The 22,359-nt window shown below is 41.9% G+C and overlaps 1 protein-coding gene across 5 annotated transcripts in view; it reads right to left on the bottom strand.

The window, feature by feature from the left end:
* Positions 1 to 21: 21 nt before the first annotated feature.
* The window catches only part of LOC113452091 (cyclin-dependent kinase 12-like), a 112,138-nt gene continuing 89,800 nt past the window's right edge, over positions 22 to 22,359 (bottom strand). Inside the window, exons 6-11 of one of the 5 annotated variants that reach the window (XM_087918897.1) lie at positions 11,161 to 11,217; positions 10,044 to 10,145; positions 9,494 to 9,571; positions 5,097 to 5,237; positions 3,162 to 3,293; positions 22 to 689 (exon numbers count right to left, since the gene is read on the bottom strand). In XM_087918897.1, the coding sequence (XP_087775023.1) occupies positions 458 to 689; positions 3,162 to 3,293; positions 5,097 to 5,237; positions 9,494 to 9,571; positions 10,044 to 10,145; positions 11,161 to 11,217 (742 nt within the window). In that variant the 3' untranslated portion in view covers positions 22 to 457. The remainder of the gene's footprint in view (positions 690 to 3,161; positions 3,294 to 5,096; positions 5,238 to 9,493; positions 9,572 to 10,043; positions 10,146 to 11,160; positions 11,218 to 22,359) is intronic. The other 4 variants (XM_087918894.1, XM_026723506.2, XM_087918895.1 and 1 more) reach the window with 4 other exon arrangements.

The following is a 22,359-nucleotide window of genomic DNA, read 5'->3' as shown; positions in this document are numbered from 1 at the left end:
TGACAATACCACTAAATTTCAAATGAGGAGTTAGTGCCTCCAAGATCCGAAACGAAGTTGCAGTGCCCCAGGATCTGAAATTAGGCAGTTTGCGGATTGGCCAATTTATAGACTTCCCTCTCAGAACGATTTGCCAAGGTCCTACTCTAATTCCCTCCCCTCCAAATTCAGTATTTTAATTTTAACCTCCTGTTTTAACTTAGAGTTACAATAATAATAGATTATTATACCAGTTTTTATGCTGGGTTTCTTATGATTTGATTTTCTTGAAAGCCATCTGGGAAACAAATTAACTAAAGCTGTGATATAAATATATAAATTTAACATTTGCAATGGGATTATCTTTTTTCCCTGCTGTGGTGCATACTTCCTTTCAAAATAGTTACTTCCATTTAATTAACTTCTCAAGTATTTAAGGAAGAGGTTCTGCTACTTGATTAATGCTTGAAGGATTTTCCTAGGCTATGCACTGACCAAGTGAGTGTCCAGAACCAGGTTGTGTTTTGATCTGAGCAGGCTGTTGGGGTACTGGGCTGCTATGATTCTTGATGGCATCAGTGCTTATTATAGAGGCTATGTCCTTCTGGGAAACCTTTGCCATGGGGAGTTCCTCCACCATGATCCCACTTTGCCGTTGCCGCCGACGTTTCTTGCTCCACAGTTCATGACAATCCTGCCAATGAGGAAGGCTAGAAAGACAACACACAAACATTAGAGACAATAGTGGCAAGGGTAGACAATCAAAAGAAGAATTCTAATATTAGATTACTGGTATTTCTCTCCTCACAGATGATGTTTACCCTAACAGTTCAAAGCAAAACTTCTCTTCTTCCCCATATTTTAGCAACTCTTATATAAGTCCCAAAAGGATGTCATTTGGGGTGAGTGAATGACTCAGAGGAGGGCTAAAGCTTGTCTTAAACTTCACAAAAGGGTTTACAGGCATATAGAGGGTGCAAGAATTGCACTACTGCCTTTTGCAAAGCTTAAGTCATATATATCATTGGGCCATTTCAGTAAATAAAATGTAGAATTGCAAGAAAATGTGGTTTGTAATCTGGACATGCCTATTGTTTTCTGATCAAACAATTCTCTCCTTGCCTCATCTACCTGTAGCCTCCGCGCATTCCATATGGTCCTTGACCCCCCCAAAAAGGGTGTGTGTGGCTATGTGTATATGTATTACAGGAATAGAGGAGATGTCCAGCAGCATCTTTGCATATACTAAGAAAGAGCAGGCGTTGGGACTGAAACACAAGGAAGATAATTCTAAGCAATTCACATCCTTCAAAGTTTAAGTACTTTGTAAACCAAGGGTGGGGTTCCTTTTCCCTGTGACCTGCAGGTTGACTAAGTTTCTTGAATCTTCTGCATTTATTCATGCTAGTATATTTATGAACATGCCTCCTTCCTAATTGTGCAGGCAGTGATTCTAAAGGCATATTTTTATGAGTGAAGATAACATATCTGCCTTGCTATGAATCCAACAAATCTACCACATATACTGTATACCACATCTAAAAGACTAGGTATTTCATTCCGCAATGTTTCCTTCCATTAGAGCAGGGGTGTCAAACTCAAGGCCTGATGTGGCTAGATCTGGCCCGCGGGGCTACCCTTGAGACAGTGAATGACCGGACCCCAGCGCCTCAGTCCCGGCCCAGACGCTAATCTATAATTTGATGGCTGCCATCCGGCCTGGAACGCAGTCAGCCTTAGATCCACAGGCCACCCTGGAGCCAGTGAGGAACTGCCCCGCTGCCTCAGCCCCGCCCCCTGGGTGCTTGCCACCTCCTCTGTGAACTCCCAGCGGGTGAGGGCAAGGAGGCCCCTATCTGGCTCCAGGGCTGTCCCGTGGACCTAAGGCTCACCATGTTCCAGGTCGGATGGCCACCATCCAGTTATAGATCAGCACCACATCCACCACCAGTGCCTCCACTGCCTGCTCGCCGGCCTGGCCTTGTGACCCGTGAGGCTTCCCTTTCACTGGGACTGCCCCCACCCCACCCTGCGTGACTGTGATGACCTGGAGTGTCCCACAAATGTAACAAAAACCAAAACTTAAATAAATGGTCTTTAATGCCTTCAACTTGGCTTCACTGTTCAATTGTTCACAGTTGGAGATTAAACCCTTTCCAAAATAACATTCCAAACGAAAGAAATACAGTCCAAACTCAAAGAGCAGATAACGAAGCAATTAAAAAAAACCAAAAACAAACCACACTGAAGAAAGTTCCACGACAGACCAAGATAATTAATTACAAACTTCAAGAAGATAATCAGGTATAGTCCATTGGAAGAATGCCAACCAAGATAAACCTCATCCAGGAATAAAACACTCTTTGTTTCCAGCATTTGCTAGCATGCAGGTCCAAACTTTTATGCAGTTCTCACACCTGCATCCCATGAAGAGGATCAAGGCCCTCTCCTCCCAAGTAGACCACGTCTTTCCCTTAACCTCTCCTCCCTGCGTGTCCTAGGATGGATAGGGGATGGGCCTGGGTCCTCCTCTGCCTGCTCAGCCAGCCTCTGCCCTTCCCCAGCCTCCTCCGCAACCTCTGGAGCCACCCTTCCACTCCCTGTTGGCTGTTCCTCCTCTCCCTCAGAGTCAGTCTCCACCAGAGGCATGACAGTGAAAAAGCCACAGCTGTGGTAAGCACGGCCACCGGCAGCGCTGCCAGTCTCCTCCTCCCCTCATCTCTTCCAGAGCGTAGAGGAAGGAAGGAAGATGGGAATGAGAGGAGGGAGGCAAGGAGGAGGGAAGGAAGATGAGAAGGAAGGAAGGAAGGAGAAAGAAGCAAGGTTTTTTGTGGGGAGGCAGCAAAAGAAGTAGCATTCCTTGGGTTGGAAGCAGCAAAGGCAGAAAGGGAAAGTAAACCTCAGACCCTGCAAGCTAAGCGCAGTTCCTGCCGCTCACAGGAAAAGAAAAAGAGGAGCTGAAAGCGGAAAGGGGAGGAAGGAAGGAAGGAGAGAGATGGGTATAAGGAAAGGAGGAGGAAGGGGAGGGGAAGGAGATGGGAATGAGAAGGAGGGAGGCAGGGAATCTGGCCACGCCCACCCTGGCCACATCCACCCCCACCCCCCACGGTCAACCACAACCCTGATGCGGCCCTCAATGAAATGGAGTTTGAGACACCTGCCTTAGAGAGAGGGATACTTACTCTGGCGGATCCATCTTGCTGATATCAACATCCTTCAGGAAATCACTCTGCAATGCTTGCTCTGCTGTATATCGTTTGCTGGGGTCCAGTGTTAGCATATTGTCTAACAGGTCAAGGGCAGCAGAAGGAATACTGGAAGATGAGAAAAATAATATTGGAGGGAAAACCCAGTCTCCACAATAATCAGCACTATTTGATATAATTTACAAATATTTAAGGCAACCTGCATACTTTTTATCAGGTATAGCCAACTTGTAGCACACAACTATGTACTGTGTGCCTCCATAGCCCTCTCCAACTATGAACAATAGGGCCATGTAATACTTCAGTATCACTCTCCAAAATGTGCTTCATAGAACATGGGAACACAAACATAGTCCTTTTCTGCATTATGCTTTTACCAGGTAATTCAACTGGCACCTGCAGAATCACATTTTTAGAGGGGAGCACTCCCTTGAAAGGTGCGTCAAACTGACATATTTGGTATCAAGGGCATGGAAATTATTCACTGAACATACAGTAGATACATATGTGTCTATCATAATGTAATTTGATACTTGCAAGCACATATGGGATGCTGCTGGTTCACACCGGTTCTACTAAATGGGTAGTGCCAGTGAGCAGTTGTACCTGCCCACCTGCCCCCACCCTTTCCTGTCCTATATTTCCTTGTTTTTTTAGCTCAGCTGATTCGTGCGGCAGACAGATTGCTGCACCTCAGCTGTTTTACTCATCAGCGCTAATGGAAGCTAAGTTTTGAAGCTTGAAATCAGTGGTTTTTGAACCCTATGCGCTCTCATAGAACCGGTAGTAAAAAAGGTTGAATCCTACTAGTGCTTGCAAGCATCTGGAAATTTGTGCTTCAAACCCACGTGTTTATAATTATCAATCATAAAGTGTTTGAAGAACTGCTAGTAGTCAAAGCAGATGTTTCTGGATTACATGGATAAGTATGACTTCATATTAGTCATTTCCATATGTTCATGTAAAAACCAATCAAGTGCACCAGCTCTAGAAGAAAGGATGCAATGATCTCAATATTTGGTATCAGCCACAATAGCAAAAGCAATAACACTGCTTCATAGTGCTTTTACAGCCCCCTCTAAGTGGTTTAAAGAGTCAGCATATTGCCCCCAAAACTCTGGGTCCTCATTTTACTGACCTCGGAAGGATGGAAGGCTGAGTCAAACTTGAGCCAGTGAGAATTGAACTGCTGGCAGTTGGCAGAATTAGCCTACAATACTGCATTCTAACCACTGCGCCACCACAGCTCTTAACATTAGGATTAAATCACTGCTAAATGAGCCACATGTATGGATTTGCTCATTTCTTTCCTGCTGAAAACCTTCTGTCTTAGGACATGGATCACCATGATGTTCAGAGGTCTAATGCTCTTCCTTTTCTGGCTAACCAAATGACTCTATTCACTTCCAGTAGATGTAGAACTCACCTAAATTCTGTGGCTTTACGTCCATTAATGTTTTACGAACCCTAGAAGTTCACACATATTGAAGTTCATAGTCCAGTACAATTAACAACACACATTGAGCCAATAAAGTTATCTAAAACTGCAATAAGCATACATAAGACATAGCTGCTAACAATTTCACCTTTCTCTTCCCCATCCTCAAAAGTTGATCTAGTGGTTAAGACACCAGGCTAGAAACCAGGAGACTGAGTTCTAGTCCCACCTTAGGCATGAAAACTGGCTGGTTTTGGCCTGTCATTCCTTCCCAGTCCAGCCTACCTCACAGAGTTGTTATGGGGCAAACAGGATGAAGAAGGAATATTCGATATGTTTGCCACTTTCAGTTATTTATAAAAATTAAATTAACATTAAATTTATTATTTAAAAAAGGTTGCTCCCTAAATGTCTATCTTAACCTGTTTCCTGAAAGGGATGATCCCAAGCTGCACAATATGCTATGCTCTCACCCAAAGAGCACTACATAAACATACAAGGAAAACTCCTCCCGTAGGCGCCTACGATATTGCTTCTTTGGTTTCATGGTGTTGAAGTAGGGGAGTTTGATGACATCTGGCCATACAGCTGGACAGGGGCTCCCACAAAGACGGCTGAAAGGAAATGTAAGCACTGTTTTGAATCTCTCAATAAACATAATACTTGAATTAAAATCAATTAGTTCTTTGGTTATTTTCAAATTATTCACCCAACTCTAACACCAAATAGTGCAATAATCTCTCTCTCTCTCACACACACACACAAACACACACATCAACATGCATGCAATGTGGAGAGAAGATGGATAACTTTATAAGAAAGTTTAGTGTAGTGGTTAAGGTGCTGCCCTAGAAACTAGGACACCCTTAGGCATGAAAGCCGGAAGACTTTGGGCCTGTCGCACTCTCTCAGCCCAACCCACCTCACAAGGTTGTTGTTGTGGGGAAAATAGGAGGCAGGAGTATTAGGCATGTTCACTGCCTTGAGTAGACCAAAATATATTTTAAAAGGCAGGATAAAATAATAATAATAATAACAACAACAGCTTCCATCCTGCGGCGATATCTGTAACACCATCAAACATCCAGATTTGCCTATCCCAGGTCCTTGGTAAGGACTCGCTAGGTAGACAAAAATGCCAAACCCAGTGTGAACATCTGGAAAATGTTGTTGAAAATAAGAAGGTGAAGATCTTGTGGGACTTTCGAATATAGACAGATCGTCATTTGGAACACAACACATCAGATATCACAGTTGTCAAAAACCAAAATGTACAATTTATTGATATTGCTGTACCAGGAGACGCCAGAGTTGAAGAAAAAGAACTGGAAAAAATCACAAAATATCACGACCTGGCCATCGAAACTATGCAATTATGGATGAAAAATGTAACAATGATACCCATTGTGATTAGGGCACTTGGTACCATGTCCAAGAATTTTGCAAAATACATCAAGAAGTTGCAGCTTCCTGCTTTACTGCCAGTGGAGCTGCAAAAGACTGCACTACTCAGAACAACATACATTTAAAGGAGATACTTGGTTGATACCTAGGATGCTGGCAGCAACCTGTATCAACCATCGGAGCCAGTCAATGATATTTGTGATACATTTTTAAATGTTCAGTTGACTGAGTTTCATGTTTAATGAATAAGTTTATAATACTAATACTAATAATACACAACTAAAGCACGAACAGAAAAAAGCAATTTTCATAAACTTTATGAAGATTAGGCACAAGATTAACTAAAGGTGAAACTCGAAAAATTAGAAGATTGTGCAAAAGTTCATTTATTTCAGTAATGTAACTTAAAGGGTGAAACTAATATGTGAGATAGACTCATGACATGCAAAGCAAGATAGTTCAAGCTGTGATTTGTCATAATTGAGATGATTATGGCTTACAGCTCATGAAAACTCCAAATCCACAATCTCAGAAAATTAGAATATTGTGAAAAGGTTCAATATTCTAGGCTCAAAGTGTCCCACTCTAATCAGCCAATTAAGCCATAACACCTGCAAAGGGTTCCTGAGCCTTTAAATCGTCTCTCAGTCTGGTTCAGTAGGAATCACAATCATGGGAAAGACTGCTGACCTGACAGTTGTGCAGAAAACCATCATTGACACCCTCCATAAGGAGCGAAAACCTCAAAAGGTAATTGCAAAAGAAGTTGGATGTTCCCAAAGTGCTGTATCAAAGCACATTAATAGAAAGTTATGTGGAAGGGAAAAGTGTGGAAGAAAAAGGTGCACAAGCAGCAGGGATGACTGCAGCTTGGAGAGGATTGTCAGGAAAAGGCCATTCAAAAGTGTTGGGGACTTTCACAAGGAGTGGACTGAGGCTGGAGTCAGTGCATCAAGAGCCACCACACACAGACGGATCCTGGACATGGGCTTCAAATGTCGTATTCCTCTTGTCAAGCCGCTCCTGAACAATAAACATCGTCAGAAGCGTCTTACCTAGGCGAAAGAAAAAAAGAACTGGTTTGTTGCTCAGTGGTCCAAAGTCCTCTTTTCTGATGAGAGCAACTTTTGTATCTAATTTGGAAACCAAGGACCCAGAGTCTGGAGGAGAAATGGAGAGGCACACACTGCAAGATGCCTGAAGATCCAGTGTGAAGTTTCCACAGTCTGTGTTGATTTGGGGAGCCATGTCATCTGCTGGTGTTGGTCCACTGTGCTTCATTAAGTCCAAGGTCAACGCAGATGTCTACTAGGACAGTGGCCCCCAACCTTTTTTGTGCCACGGCCCGGTACTGGCATCACAAAATGATCCGCGGCCCGGTACCTGCATCAGCACGCATGACAAGGCAAGGCGAGCAGAGCGACCGGCCAGCCGGCCGTCCCCCGCTTCTCCCCGCCACCTTCAACTCCTCCTTTGTACCTTTGTCGATGGGCTTCGCCGGGATGGCTTCGGACGGTCGCTCGGCTCGCTTGCCTTGGGTGCTGAAAGAATCCTCGCGCTTAGTTTCGTTCAAGCCCCCTTCGATGAAACTAAGGCGTGAGGATTCCTTCAGGACCCAAACGCCGTTTTCCAACCGGAAAAGCTCACCCGGAAGCACTTTCTCATCAAACAAGATGGCGGCGGCCTGGTAGGAAATGTTCCATGGACCAGTACCGGTCCGCGGCCCGGTGGTTGGGGACCCCTGTACTAGGAGATTTTGGAGCACTTCATGCTTCCTTCCACAGACGAGCTTTATGGGGATACTGACTTCATTTTCAGGTAGGACATTGCCAAAAGCACCAAAACCTGGTTCAATGACCGTGCGATTACTGTGCTTGATTGGCCAGCAACCTTACCTGACCTTAACCGCATAGACAATCTATGGGGCATTGCCAAGAGAAAGATGAGAGACATGAGACCGAACAATGCAGAAGAGTTGAAGGCCGCTGTTGAAGCATCCTGGTCTTCCATAGCACCTCATCAGTGCCACAGGCTGATAGCTTCCATGCCACGCTGCATTGAGGCAGTAATTGCTGCAAAAGGGGCCCAAACCAAGTACTGAGTACATATGCATGCTTATACTCTTCAGAGGTCCAATATTGTTCTATGTACAATCCTTGTTTTATTGATTGCATGTAATATTCCAATTTTCTGAGATTGTGAATTTGGGGTTTTCAAGAGCTGTAAGCCATAATCATCTCAATTATGACAAATCACGTTTTGAACTATCTTGCTTTTCATGTAATGAGTCTATCTCACATATTAATTTCACCTTTTAAATTACATTACTGAGATAAATGAACTTTTGCACGATATTCTAATTTTTCGAGTTTCACCTTTATATATCATCACTCAGGACTTTCCTATTTGTAGAACAATCATGATTGATTTAACTTTTAACCAGGATTTTTTCACATTAAAGGTAAGAGAAAAATCTAGCTGCTAAATATTAAAGAGGAAATACACAAAGAGTATGCATAAATGATTTTCAGTTCTGTCTAGTTCAACTCCAATTTTATTTTAAATATCCCAAAGGTTTTTATAAATAGCTATTGGCATAATCTTTACAATTGAAGTAGAAAGGGCATCAGGGAGAAAAAGAAATATAATTTGGGCAGCAGGAGTGAAATTTCCATGAATGGATCTCTAAATGCAGAAGATATATATAAGTACAGTGATCTTAAGTATTTAAAGAAAGAACCTATTTTTCTGTGGTATTCAGAGCACGCAGAAATGCCTCCCCATTCATATACAACAGAATAGAACTTTCCTTGTACAAACTGAAAATCTTGACAAACTCAGAGATTATTAAGATTAGCTAAAGATGACACTTTGAAACGAATAATAAAAATGTGGCAATGGGTTTCAGATTTTAGAAAGATCCCCAACAACAATTACGTTACAGGGAAGATTTTGCAGCTGTTGAAACTGGAAACACTATTTTCTGAGGAATAGGTAGATGTTATGTGACAAGCTAAATAAGCTGCAGAACTATTGTTTTCTGATTCTGCCTCTTTCCCAACTCTGTATGGGATTTAAAAAGAGCCTAAATGCCAGCTTCTAGTCCTCTGACAGTACCATTAGAACCACATTCAAAATTATAACTAAGAATAAGCTGCACATATAGAATTCTGGGGTCCTGTCTACTGAAGAGTAGATTGACAGGCTGGAGACAGGTACTCAGAAGATAAACAGTTACATACATTCAAGAAACACAAGAAAGGCACTTTTCTCCGAATAAGAAAACATCTATATACATTTCTAACATGAGCAACCAGTTTGTACATATTGTTCATAGATCTGATCTGGACCTAATATAATTGCTGGCAATTCCAGCAACTATCACAACTGCTGGCACTGCCAAGGCAAAATACACAAACTACTTTCTGTGCCCAATCTCCTTTCCACCACTCACATAATGCTTTACCTGATTAATTCAAGCTGAGACAACTCAAGATTAGCTTGAAAAACAGGTTTCTTTGTGAACAGTTCCCCAAGGATGCAGCTAGGAAGAAAACAGAACAAGCTAAAACACCAATAGCAGGGTGGGGGTGGGGGGTGGAGATAACCAGCAAATTGTCAATGAAAGGTACATGCAAAGGAGTTCATAATGTTATCTACTTTTACAGAGCAGCATTTTCCCATTGTCTTGTGGAATAGTTAGGCCGTCATTATTTCTGAAGAAAATTACTGCCATGAACAGTAGTAATATTTCAGTTCACATTTATAAAAAAAGAACAGTACAGTATCTTAAATTTAAAAACCTAAAGGTTCTTTTTTAAGAAATGAGCTCTTGCATGTGCTTGTGGCTACTGTCCTTAAAGAAACGTAAAAATTGATATTTATCATACTTAAGGTGGATCAAAAGTATATGCCATTTCAACCACACTATGCTTAAAGTTTGAGGTATGAGTGACTGCAGATAGTAGCCACAAGCTAACATCAAAATCAAAACACGAAAGTTGTCACTAGCTTACCCACAGCTCCAGACATCTATAGCTGGTGTGTAACGCTCTTCGCCTAGCAGCAACTCAGGTGGTCGATACCATAGTGTAATGACTTTATTGGTATATGGACGGCTAAGTAAAAAAAAACAATTATATAAAACAACACTTTAGGCTCAATTCTATAAGAATAAAAGAAAACAGATGATGCAATCAACAGTAGCACTTTTAAGCCACTAGAAGTTTTATCTAAAGTTGTCCTGAAGCCCTATCAGAGCATTTGGAATGAAAAGTGATGAATTTACAGTCACAGAACTGTGTATCTATGTATCACACTTCAGAGACAAGAAATAATAAAACTGCCTCTGATCTCACACAAACATTCCTCGCTCTACAGAAAACTATCACATATCAGGAGATCCAGGAGGATACCTTCATTGCCAGAGAAAGATAGGTCAATGCTTTCTCTCTGGTTTTAGTTTTAAACAAAATTAGGAAAATCACTGCTTTTATGGTCAGTGGAACTAAGGCTCAGAATAATTTGCCTAATGGCTTCAATCAAGTTCAAGACTGAGGTGTGTTAGAAGTAAACTATAAACTTAGTTTATAAGTCCAAAACACAAACAAGATTATACCAGGCAATAAACAGGCAAAGACATGCAATCAGCTCCCTCATTAACACCACTGACTCAAAAAGAGAGGCATCAAAGGTAATTCCTATATACTTGTATGCCACGTGTGGAATGGGACAATTAACCACAGGCACATGGCTATGCCCACTTCACCCCCCACAGCAGCCAACCCGTCATGGGGCATTTATCATTGACTGTGTCCAATAGGAAGGTGCAGCAGGGATGCATGGTTACTTATCCTGCGTTGTGGACTGGCTGGGGGTAAGAATCCTTTGACAAATTGCCCAGGAGGAGGGTGCATTGAAGGAGCGTTGGCAAATGGTCGGCTGACGATAAAATGCCCGCAATGGGTCAGCTGCGGTGGAGGCCCCACAGTGAAGTAGGCACAGCTATGTCAACCATGGTTAATTATCTTAGACCCTGCAAGTGAATTCAATAAGGTTTGTACAGAAGTCCATCCTGGCGTATTATGTTTAAAATATCTAAAGTCATGTCTATACGCCTCTTAAACATCTTACCTTTCTTCTGAACTGTAAAGTCGGGCAAGACCAAAGTCTGCCAGCTTGATCTGCCCACTACAAAAAGATAATAATGGACATTTAATAATAAAGTCTTACAGAAAAGGGCAACAATATATGAACCAAAATTACTGAATTGGCAGCAGGCTCCTATAAGTCACACTTTCGAAAACAGAGAGATCTCCTACAGAAGTGGTCTACACAAAATTATCCTACTAATTTATACATATAACTATTTTCCAACTAAAAATCTATCTTTTATAGAGGTCTTGGGGGCAGGAAGAATGCATGGAAATAATACTTCAGTTCCTTGACTTTTTTTTTCTTTTTCCAGTGTAATAGTGGGGAAAATATGCAGCAGGAACTAAATTACAAATGGTGAAGGAAGGCAATTGAGAAATAGCCTCAGCATTTTTAAATTATCAGGACCAGATCCAATAGCTCTGCTGAGACCAGCTGCACTTGATCTGCCCTAGTCTTTCCTACAATGTATTTTACTTTGTAAACATGAGGTTGGGAACCAAAAATGTAACCGTCTCACCCCATGGGAATGGCCCACCCCACCCATACCAGCAGCGGGGGCATACTGCAGATGACTAAGTTAACCAGAGTTACCTTGAGGTAAGACAGGTGGCCTATAGTATTTATAAATAAATAAATATAAATATTAAAATCCCATCAGCCAAGGAATTTCAACTGGCAGGATCCAGGAAAAGAATCTTCTCTGCCATGGCTCCTGCCCTCTGGGACATCCTACCCCAAGGTGAGACTGGTTTCCACCCTCTGGACTTTTCATAAGAGCCTTAAGACCTGGCTCTGCCATATGGTTTGGGAACTCAATGGGGGAGCTTCATGCTGGAGGTGGTGGACTAATTAAAATCTAATCCCACCTCCCTCCCTGTGTTTCCAGCTCCCTCCTTTGCCATCTTGTGTTAATGATTTTATCTGCTGTGTTATTTTATAATTCATGATTTTAATGTTTTTTAATGTTTTTAAGTTGTAAGCCACCCAATGTCATTGGACACAAGATGGGCGGCAAATAAATTTCATAATAATAGAATAGGAATATGTTAAGAGTTCATTTCAGAAATCAAATCCAGAAAGCACACACAGATTACTGATTCAGCAGGATTCAATAACTTGTTCATATACATGAGTAAAACGTACAATACCAATAGTAGATTCTTCCAACGTAACACAAGCAGAGAATAGTTTCAGTTTCAACAGACAAGCCCAGACAAGAACAGACTTGTTTTCAGCTTCAGAGCACAGAGCAGAGATAAGCCACGCCCAGACTCCCTCTTTAAATTTCAGTTTCTAATTCAGCTCCCATTGGCTGATCTATTGCCATGCTATTCATTGGCTGACCTTGTTACCATGTCTCTGACAGTTCATGAACATTCTGACAGAATGGTAATGGTAATGGTAATGGTAATGGGAATAGAATAGAATAGAATAGAATAGAATAGAATAGAATAGAATAGAATAGAATAGAAATGTTCTGAGAAGTTCTCTGGCTGAGGTCAGATTAAAATATGGCATTTGGCTCAGCTGTTTGGCAGCAACAGTGCTGTGAACACAGAGGGCACCCAGAAGCAGAGCTGTGGCTTGACCGCAAGGGTAGGACCAAGGGCAGTGATGGCATTGGCACCAGTGACAAGTGTCAGGCTGTGGGGATGGAGCTGAAGCTGGGACTGGAGATGGCCAAGGATGGAGCAGTGGCTTGCTCCAGAGGTGTGGAGTGAAGCCCCACAGTTGAGACCAAGGCCAACTGTTGGTGAGGGCGACAGCAGCAGCATTTGATGCTGGGTCATGGAAGGAGCCCCACAGGTGAGACTGAGGGTGGTGGTGATGAGAGGCGAACAACGGAGACTGGCCAGTGCCATGAGGACTGAGGATGAGCAGCAATGCTACAACAGGGCCTGAAGACAGGGGCCAGGGAGTTGAAAATTTTGGCGCTGGTAACTTGTGACTGGGGCCTCTGCAAAAGCAGTGGTGGTGGTCAAGGGCTGGCATTCCAAGAGTGGGACCCAGAGCAGGTGTTACAAAACTACAGCTAGAGCTTCGTGGCCCCTACGAAATATTTTGGAAGACCTAAAACCAAAGGTGGAGCAGGTGACTTGAATCCGTGGCCCAGTGGTCCTCATAAGGAGACTAGGAAAAAACTTGAGGGGAGTGTGCCCCCCCAATCAGAATGGGACAATTTGCCACAGCCAGCTTGGCTCAACCAGCTCATCGCCAAGTTGCCTCAGGACAACTCCACACGGCCAACTTGCTGCAGGGACAACTCACTGTGGGCGGCCAAAGGGAGACCCAGGCAGGCGGGTGAGTAAGCGTGTGGGCAGAGTACAGACTGCAGAGCAGTGGCCAGGAGTGTTCCATTTTCACATATCCCTCTACCACCACCGTCATGCCAAGCTCCAGGCCAAAGAGGACGGCAGTGGTGGTGACGGTAGCAGTCATGGACCTATCCCAGATGATCTCAGGCCTGACTCGGAACAGTGGTGACATACTGGAGATGATCTTTCAGAATAAACAGAGTTGGAAGGGACGTTGGAGGTCTTCTAGTCCAACCCCCTACTCAAGCAGGACACCCTATAGCAAATAGCTATCCAGTCTCCTCCAGTGATGGAGCACCCAAAACTTCTGAAGGCAAGCTATTCCATTGGTTAATTGCTCTCACCATTAGGAAATTTCTCCTTAGTTCTAGGTTGCTTCTTGGTTAGTTGCCATCCATTGTTTCTTGTCTTGCCTTTTGGTGCTTTGGAAAATAGATTGACCACCATCTTCTTTGTGGCACCCCTCAAATACAGGTAGCCCTTGACTTCCAACAGTTCATTTATTGAGCGTTCAAAGTTACAGCAGCTCTGAAAAAAGTAACTTATGACCATTTTTCACTTATCACTGTTACATCATATCTCCATGGTCACTTGATACCTGACAACTGGTTTATATTTCTGATGGTTACAGTGTCCCAAGTCATACAATCATCTTTTGTGACCTTTTGACAAAGTCAATGGGGAAGCCAGATTCACTTAACCGTGTTACTAATTTAACAACTACAGTGATTCACTTAACAAATGTGGCAAGAAAAGTCGTAAAATGTGGCAAAACTCACTTAACAAATTTCTCACTTAGCAAAGTAAATTCTGGGCTCAATTGTGGTCATAAGTCAAGGGCTACCTGTATTGGAACAATGCTATCATGTCACCCCTAGTCCTTCTTTTCACTAGACTAGACAAACCCAATTACAACAACTGTTCTTGACCCGGGAGAAGCTCTTTTTGCTGGCAGCGGAGAGGCAGCCCCCATGCTGCTGAAGTCGGGGCAGCTCCAGAAAGAACGGGTCTGAAAGAGAGTCTGTCGGTTGGGTGAGAAACCTTTTTTTATCTAATTTTTTGAGTTTTGAAAGTTCACTCTGACTACTAGAAGAAACCTGTGTGATTTTTTTTGACAAAACTGACTAAGCGGCGTTTTTTCCAAGGGAGACGTCAAAGCGAGGCTTTATTTGCTTTTTTTTTTCTTTGCTACCGGACTTCATTGTTACTTACTGGATAACTGGACTGTTTCTTTTTATATTTATATATTTTATTCTCCCTTTGGATTTTTCATATGCTAATTTTTTTTTAAGGCTAGAGGCTCCCTTTGGTTACTTTTTCTTTTTTTTCTTCTTTTTTGCCTTTTATATATGTTTATATATTTCCTGCGGGCTTTTTATTTTATTTTATTTATGCTGTCCTGAGAGGAGGGGGGAAAGTGAGAACTAAGAAACTTTGTAACACTGCCAACTAGAGGCTTGGAAATATTTTACTTGAACTGGAGAGAGATGTGAAAGACTCCTTCTCAAGGACATTTCCTGATAAGATAGAGGAAAGAGCCCTGTAGAATATTATTACAGGTGCCTTTCTGGATTCTTGTTTATAATTAAATATCTATGGTTTAGCTTTGAAGCTTGTGGGAAAGAGAAGGGAGTCATAATTAGAGCCTTGGATAACTAAGCAGAGGGCAGTGTATTGTTTCCTACTTTCTTTTTCTAATTTTTTTTTTAGTTCCGCCACCCCCTCCACCAGCATTACCCGATATTTTTATTTTAGTAAGGTTTCTATTCTTAACCCTTATTTATTTGCAAGGGGAAGCCTTTGAATTTTTCATTTTTATTTTATTTTGATTTTTTTTTTCCTTTCCATTGGGACTTTTGCTTTTCTTTTTAATGTATATCAGTGGACTATCTTTTTTCTTTTCTCAATTGAGATCTTTTTGGTTGGATTAAGGTGTGGAATTTGAAGAAACTTATTCCTTTTGTTCTTTTTTCTTTTTCTTCTTTTTGGCCTTAGTCTTGTTTATTATTATTATTACTGGGTTTTTATTTTTATTTTTTCTTGTGGATTACTTTTTAATTGGATTAAGGTCAGGAAGAACTTGAAGAATTTTTTTATTTCATCTTTTTTTCTTTCTCTTTTTTCTTCTTTTTCCCTTATTATTGGGTTTTTTATTATTGGCTTTTTTCATTTTGGATTATAATTGGCTACTCTTTTTTTTTTTAATTGGATTAAAATTTGAAAGAACTTGAAGAGCTGGAATCATCTAAAATGAGTAAGAAACTTATACCTTCGGGTGCCTCTGTGTCTACCTCTGCCTCCCCACCATCTGGACAGCGTTCAATCCAGGCAATGTTAAAGCAAGATAAAGAAAAGGAACAAGAAAGAGTAACCTTACAGATGATTATGCAAGGAATTCAAGATCTTAAGATAAAAACAGATACCATTGAACAAAGAACAGGGAGGACGGAGGAAAAAGTGGAAAATATTCAACAGATGATGGCAAAGTATGAGGAGAGACTTCAAAAAGTCGAAGAAGGGGGTAAACGAAGAGAGGAGAAGATTGGAAATATTGATAATAGACTAACAGTGATTGAACAAGAAAAAAGTGGGATGTTGAAGTGGGAGATGGATAGGTCAGAATTTTACCTTAGATTTCAAAATATAGAAGAAGAAAAAGGACAAGATTTGGCTGCGATAATGATAGGAATTTTGGCGGATGCCTTGGAAATAACAGAAGAGAAGATGATGGATGGAGTAGATGAGATATATCGAGTCTTTACAAGATATGCAATGAGAAATAATCTGCCCAGAGAAGTCCATATTAGATTTACCAAAAAATCCATGAAGACACAAATTTTACAAGTGGCAAGAGAGAAGACATTGAAATATAAAGGTAAAGAAATTTTGGTCTTAAAACAAATACCTAGAAAAGTGAGAGAGATGAGAAGAGAATATCGATTCTTGACCAAAATGTTATTGAAAAAGGAGGTGACTTACAGATGGCTGATCCCAGAAGGATTGATGTTCACGTGGCAGGAACAGAGACATAGAATTGATTCAATTGAGAAAGCAGAACTGTTCTACGAGAATTTTTGGAGGGAGAGAGGAGAGGCAGAAAAGGAGGTTTCATTAATTGAACCTCAAGAGGAACAAATGGAGATTGGAAAAGAAGAAGGTGCAGTAGGGGGACAGGTGGATATTAAAGATCAGCGTGAATCAAGACCCACGAGAGTGGTTAAATCTAAATATAAAATATAACCATGGAAGAGAAAAAACTGATTACAATGAATATAAATGGACTGAATTCAGCTGCTAAGAGAAGGAAGATTTTTCATAAATTAGGGAAATTAAAGTTTGATATAATTTGTTTACAAGAAGTACACATTAAAAAGCAACATGAACAATTGTTAGTACAACCAAAATTAGGGAAATTGTTTACCTCTTTGACTCAATGTAAGAAAAGAGGGGTGGTTTATATATCAAAGAGGCTATTCCAGCAAAACTGATTTATGCAGATGAAGATGGGAGAATATTAATGGTGGAAATAATGGACAACAATAGAAAGATACTTTTGACTGCAATTTATGCCCGAATGATAAACAGGAAGAATTTTATAAAAAATTACATACCAAGATGGCTGGACTGGACTATGTTAATATAATTATGATGGGAGACTTCAATGGAATCGTGGACAATAAACTTGATTATATTGCAACAACAGCAAAGTATAATAGAAAAACTCTTCCTAAATCTTTTTTAAATGATAGATGAATTAACCCTAAAAGATATATGGAGAGAAAGAAATGTTAAACTTAAGCAATATACTTTCTATTCAAATAGACATTTATCATGGTCCAGACTTGATATGATTTGGATCTCAACAGACTTAATATCTAGCGTTCAAGAAGTAAATATTGAAACAAGTACTTGGGCTGATCATAACCCGTTGACAATTAAATGGAAGGGACAAAAAAAAGATCGAGATGGACGTTAAATAATACTATTTTAAAGGAGAAAGAATTTACACAATGGATGGAGAAAGAACTGGCCTTTTTCTTTAAAGAAAATAGAAAAGAAGACACTTCAATACAGAATGTTTGGGATACAATGAAGGCTTATGCCAGAGGCTTGATAATAGACTATACAAGAAAAAGAATATTAGGAAAAGGCAAGCTTTCAAAGCCTTGGAGGATGAATATAAAAGACTCGAAAAAGAACTGCAGAAAATGCCACAGAAAAAGACGTTAAACTGAAACTGGATATAACTAAACATAAAATGGACTTAATAGAGAAAGAAGAACTGGCACAGAAAATTAGGAATGCTAAACAGAATTATTTTGAAGATGCAAATAAGCCAGGTAGATGGCTAGCATATAAGTTGAGAAAGGAGAAAGAGTCGAGGAAAATATTGCAGTTAATAGATGACCAAGGTCAAACTTGTCATGGCAGCAAAGAGAAAAAAGAAATTATTTATGATTTTTACAAACATTTATATAAGAAAGAAGACATTGATGAGGAGAAAGTTAAACAGTACCTGCAGAATGCAAATTTACCTAAGATACCTAAAGAGATTGAAGAAATGCTAGAAAGTAATATAACAATGATGGAGTTAAGCCAAGCACTTAAGAAACAAAATAACGGAAAAGCACCAGGTCCAGACGGGCTTCCTGTAGAATTTTATACAGTCTCAATATTTGTTTTATAAGATAGTGACCAAAACTGGATGCAGTATTCTAAGTGTGGTCTTATTAAGGCACTATAAAGCCTTGTAATACTTCATGTTATCTTGATTCTATCCCTGTTAATTCAACCTAAGATTGCATTGGAGTTTTGGTTGCCGCTGCACACCGCTGGCTCATATTTAAGAGATTGTCCAGTAGGACTCCAAGATCCTTCTCACAGTTACTGCTATTGAGCCAGGTTTCACCTAATCTGTACCTGTCCATTTGTTTTTTCTTGCCTAAGTGTAAAACCTTACTTTTCTCACTATTGAATTTCATTCAAAAGTAATTTTCTTGTGGGAACAATGGCAACATTATCTGGTGGGAGATTATCCCCATTATCCCCACTATCATGGTCAGATTACGCCCTGATATCTTTTGAGATTCTCTTATACCACTCCCATTCCCCTCCTCAGGGAGGCAGAACCCATTTGAGTGGTCCGCCTACAGCAACTGGTGGACCCAAATGTGTTCCAGAGGGAACTGGGGGGATATCCTGGGGGTCTCTCTGCCCAAGCCGCTCCCTTTCAAAAGTATCTTCCTGCTTATCAGATTCCATTTTTAAATCTCTTAAAACAGGGGTCCCCAACCACCGGTCCGTGGACCGGTACTGGTCCGTGGATCATTTTCTACTGGGCCGCCGGTTTGCTGGGTGCCGCCATCTTGTTTTGACAGACATATTCTTCGGAATTCCAATTTTTGGAGGGAATCAGCCCCCCCTTTCTTCTCCTCCTTCCCCTTCCCTCAGAGACCCCCTGAATCAGGAGTTGCTACTGCCCGGCGTGGCTCCACACGGCTCCAGTCCCACGTTTCCTCGGGAAGGGAAAGGCAAAAAGGAAGAGCCATGGCAGCGCTTTGCAAAGAGGACTGGCGAAGGCAAAGCGGTTTTGCAAACGATTCCTGGCCGCCCAGATGTAAATAAACGGTTTTTGCCCGGGAAGCCCCTTCTCACAAGTTTAAAAGGCTCATGTAATAATACGCCTTTCTCTCTCCCCCACCCCCCCAACAGGGCGCACTTCAACAACTCCTCAGGCTGCTGTCGCTCTTTCAAAAGTGTGAGGCGGGAGTCACTTGCAGGAAAAACCGAGCCAAGGAGCGAGGACACAAGTCACAACTGCAAGGCTAGTGGCAGGTGGAGTGGAGGGGGGGAGAAGACTATTATTCCTGTTATTCTCACGCTGTGGGGATAGTGAGCGTGTGTTTGAATGGGTGTTTTGTGTGTGAGGGCGTGCGCGCGCGCTGATGCCAGGCGAGAGCTGCCTTTGGGGTTATAGAGCCGCCTGCCTCCTGCCAAACTACCCGCGCCGGACGCAAAAAAAAGTTCTCCGCAGGGAGGAAAGCGGACCCACGTCACGCCCTGGGTCTCTTCTCCTGCCCCTCTCCCCCCAGCTGCCAGGTGCCTGCGCGATCAGCCCGGAGGAGCCCCGCCGCCTTTAGCCCGCAGCTCGGAGGATCTCATGCAGCGGGGCGAGGAAGAGCCAAAAGCACCAGCTGAGGCTTCCGTGCGGGGAGGGGTCGCTGGGGAAGACCTGGAGGGGAGGGGAGGGGGAGAGGAAATGCCTTGTCATGCGTGCTGATGCCGGTACCGGGCTGCGGATCATTTTGTGATGCCGGTACCGGGCCGTGGCACAAAAAGGGTTGGGGGCCACTGTCTTAAAGTACTTTCCCCTTGGTTTATTTCATCAGTCATTATTATCTTTATTGTCTTCTCCTTATCTTCTTGCTTTATTTGCTGATTTGTCTGTTCTATCTTTTCTTCCATTCTTTCTGTTGTCTCCTCCTCTTTCTTAGACTTTTTGATCTTCATTCATTATCAGTTATATGGTATTTTCTATTTTCCCATTTATGCCTTGCAATAGGTTTTTTATCTCCCTGTGATTCTTTGTCATAGTGTCCTTAATGCTTTGGAACATCAACACAATTTCTTTTAAAAATCCACTCATTTTCCCCTGGTGGAGCATCTTGTCTTATTTTACTAAGTCCCACTCTTGCTCGATAGTCCAAAAACAATATATTCAAGCCTAATGTTGCTCCTCAGAAAGTACAATAATCATAGTTTTTTACATCCCAGGATTATTCAATCAGTTCCATTTAGGTAGTCCAGGAAGCTTTCCAAGTCAAAAGTCACTTTACTTAAGAGTCTTCCTTATTGTCAGAATTGAGTCTCCAGTAATCATAAATTAGATAATTATAGAACAATAGATATCACCACAGTCCTTCACATGAATGTTATTTTTTTCTCTTATCAGAAATTTTCCCAGGCTTGTAGGGGTATGTAGGGATATCACCTACTGCTGAATGGAAAATATACCATACCGGCCTGTGGTAGGGCTGGAAATCTCCGCCATAGGTGGTGGCACATGGGTAGCCCTCACTGGCCAATTCAGAGCCAGAGTAGAGCCAGCTTGGCTCTGACACTAAAAGCCTCCAATACAGGAACACAATGTTGCCAGCCAATCAAGACACACACAAAAAAAGCCACAAAACAGAGTCTGACTCACAGACGAACACAATACAGAAGCCTGATGATGGCAGATGAGATTCTGCCGAAATGTTGCTACAACTTTAAAAGCACAACTATAATGACGTGGGAAAATACCCAAACAAAGCTGAATATCTCTCTCTCTATATATATATATATATGTGTGTGTGTGTGTGTGTGTGTGTGTGTGTGTGTGTGTGTGTGTGTTGTTACTCCGGGATTTGAATCTGGACCGTCAGCAGATGTGAGCTCAAGTGAAGAGGATCTGGCACTGAGATTTGAGCCTGCATTGTTGAGTGATTTTGAAGGTAGTCAGGATGAGGAAGTGGACTTAGCTATGAGAGACGAACCTAATTTATTGAAGGTGTCCTCCCCCGAATCTCCCTCTCTGATTACACAGCAGCCGGGAACAGATAATCAGGAAAACGTGCTAGAGGTTTCAAGTGAGGAGGAGGAGGGCTTTGAGGGACGTGAGAAATAGACGGAGATTGAGACGTCAATCTCAATTGGGAAAGAAGCGTCAAGCCAGTGATTAATGAGACTAACACGCCCCCTTTAGGGGATAAAAGGAAATGGATTGGCTTGAGAAATTTGCCAGAAGCAAAGTGTATTGTTGGAGCGAAAGAACTGAAGATTCTCTGAGTCATTGTGATTTATAGGCACTTCAGGATTGCCAAAGAGATTTCAGAATTACTGCTGAGGACTGGAAAACCTCAGCAGTTAACTTTGTTGGGGTTTGTTTTTGGTTGCTTATATTTTTGGAACTTTAGAATTTTGATTGCTCACCTGTGGATACAGGTGAGACATAACATTTTTGCTTCTGGCCAAACAAACCATCTTCATACCAAGATGGACCAAACTCAACTACAGCGTTTGGTGGAGCAGCAACAGCAACAAATAGACTAACTGCTACAAAATAACCAGGTCCTCCAACATCAGGTAACACAGTTGGTAAACCATGTTTCAAATTTACAAACTCCTGCTGCTCATTCAGCTCCTCCCTTTAGGAAAAGCCCGGTATCTATGCCAGATAAATTCTCAGGACAGACTGATATGTTCCCGGCATTTATGGGACAGTGCCAATTATTTATTACCTTGTGGCCTGAAGACTTTCCTAATGACCGGGCTAAGGTGGGGTTTATTATTAGCCTCTTATCTGGACAGGCTGCCAAATGGGCTACTCCTTTGTTGACACAAGATAGCCCTTTGTTGGATGATTTTCAGGGTTTCCAGCAGCAATTGTGTGTCATGTTTGAAAACCCTATTAAGACTCAAACCGTGGCTAGACGTTTGTGGGACATTTGTCAGGGGAAACGTCCTCTGCAAGAATATATTGCAGAGTTTCGTCTGCTCTGCATAGACTCTACTTGGAATGAGTCAGCCCACATGGATTCTTTTCAGGAGGGCTTGGCAGGTAACATCAAAGACGAGTTAGTGCATGTGGAGCGGGCTTTAACCTTGGATGCGCTAGTGGTACAGTGCTTGCGTATTGAAGCCCGTTTACAACAGTGCAGGAGCAGATGGCCAGTTGTGGAACCGCCTTCTCATTCACGTTCGCAAACCGCGCCATTGGAAGTTTATAAAACTACAACCAGGACCGAGGAGCCGATGGAGTTGGGTGCACTCCACCCTCGGTTGACGGCGCAAGAAAGCTCGCGAAGGTTCCAGGAAGGTT

This window comes from Pseudonaja textilis, unplaced genomic scaffold (assembly GCF_049901715.1).
Source record: "Pseudonaja textilis isolate UNSWEBS1 unplaced genomic scaffold, rPseTex1.2 PTEXSCF20, whole genome shotgun sequence".
Taxonomy (NCBI): domain Eukaryota; kingdom Metazoa; phylum Chordata; class Lepidosauria; order Squamata; family Elapidae; genus Pseudonaja; species Pseudonaja textilis.
This window is presented reverse-complemented; position numbering and strand designations above follow the sequence as displayed.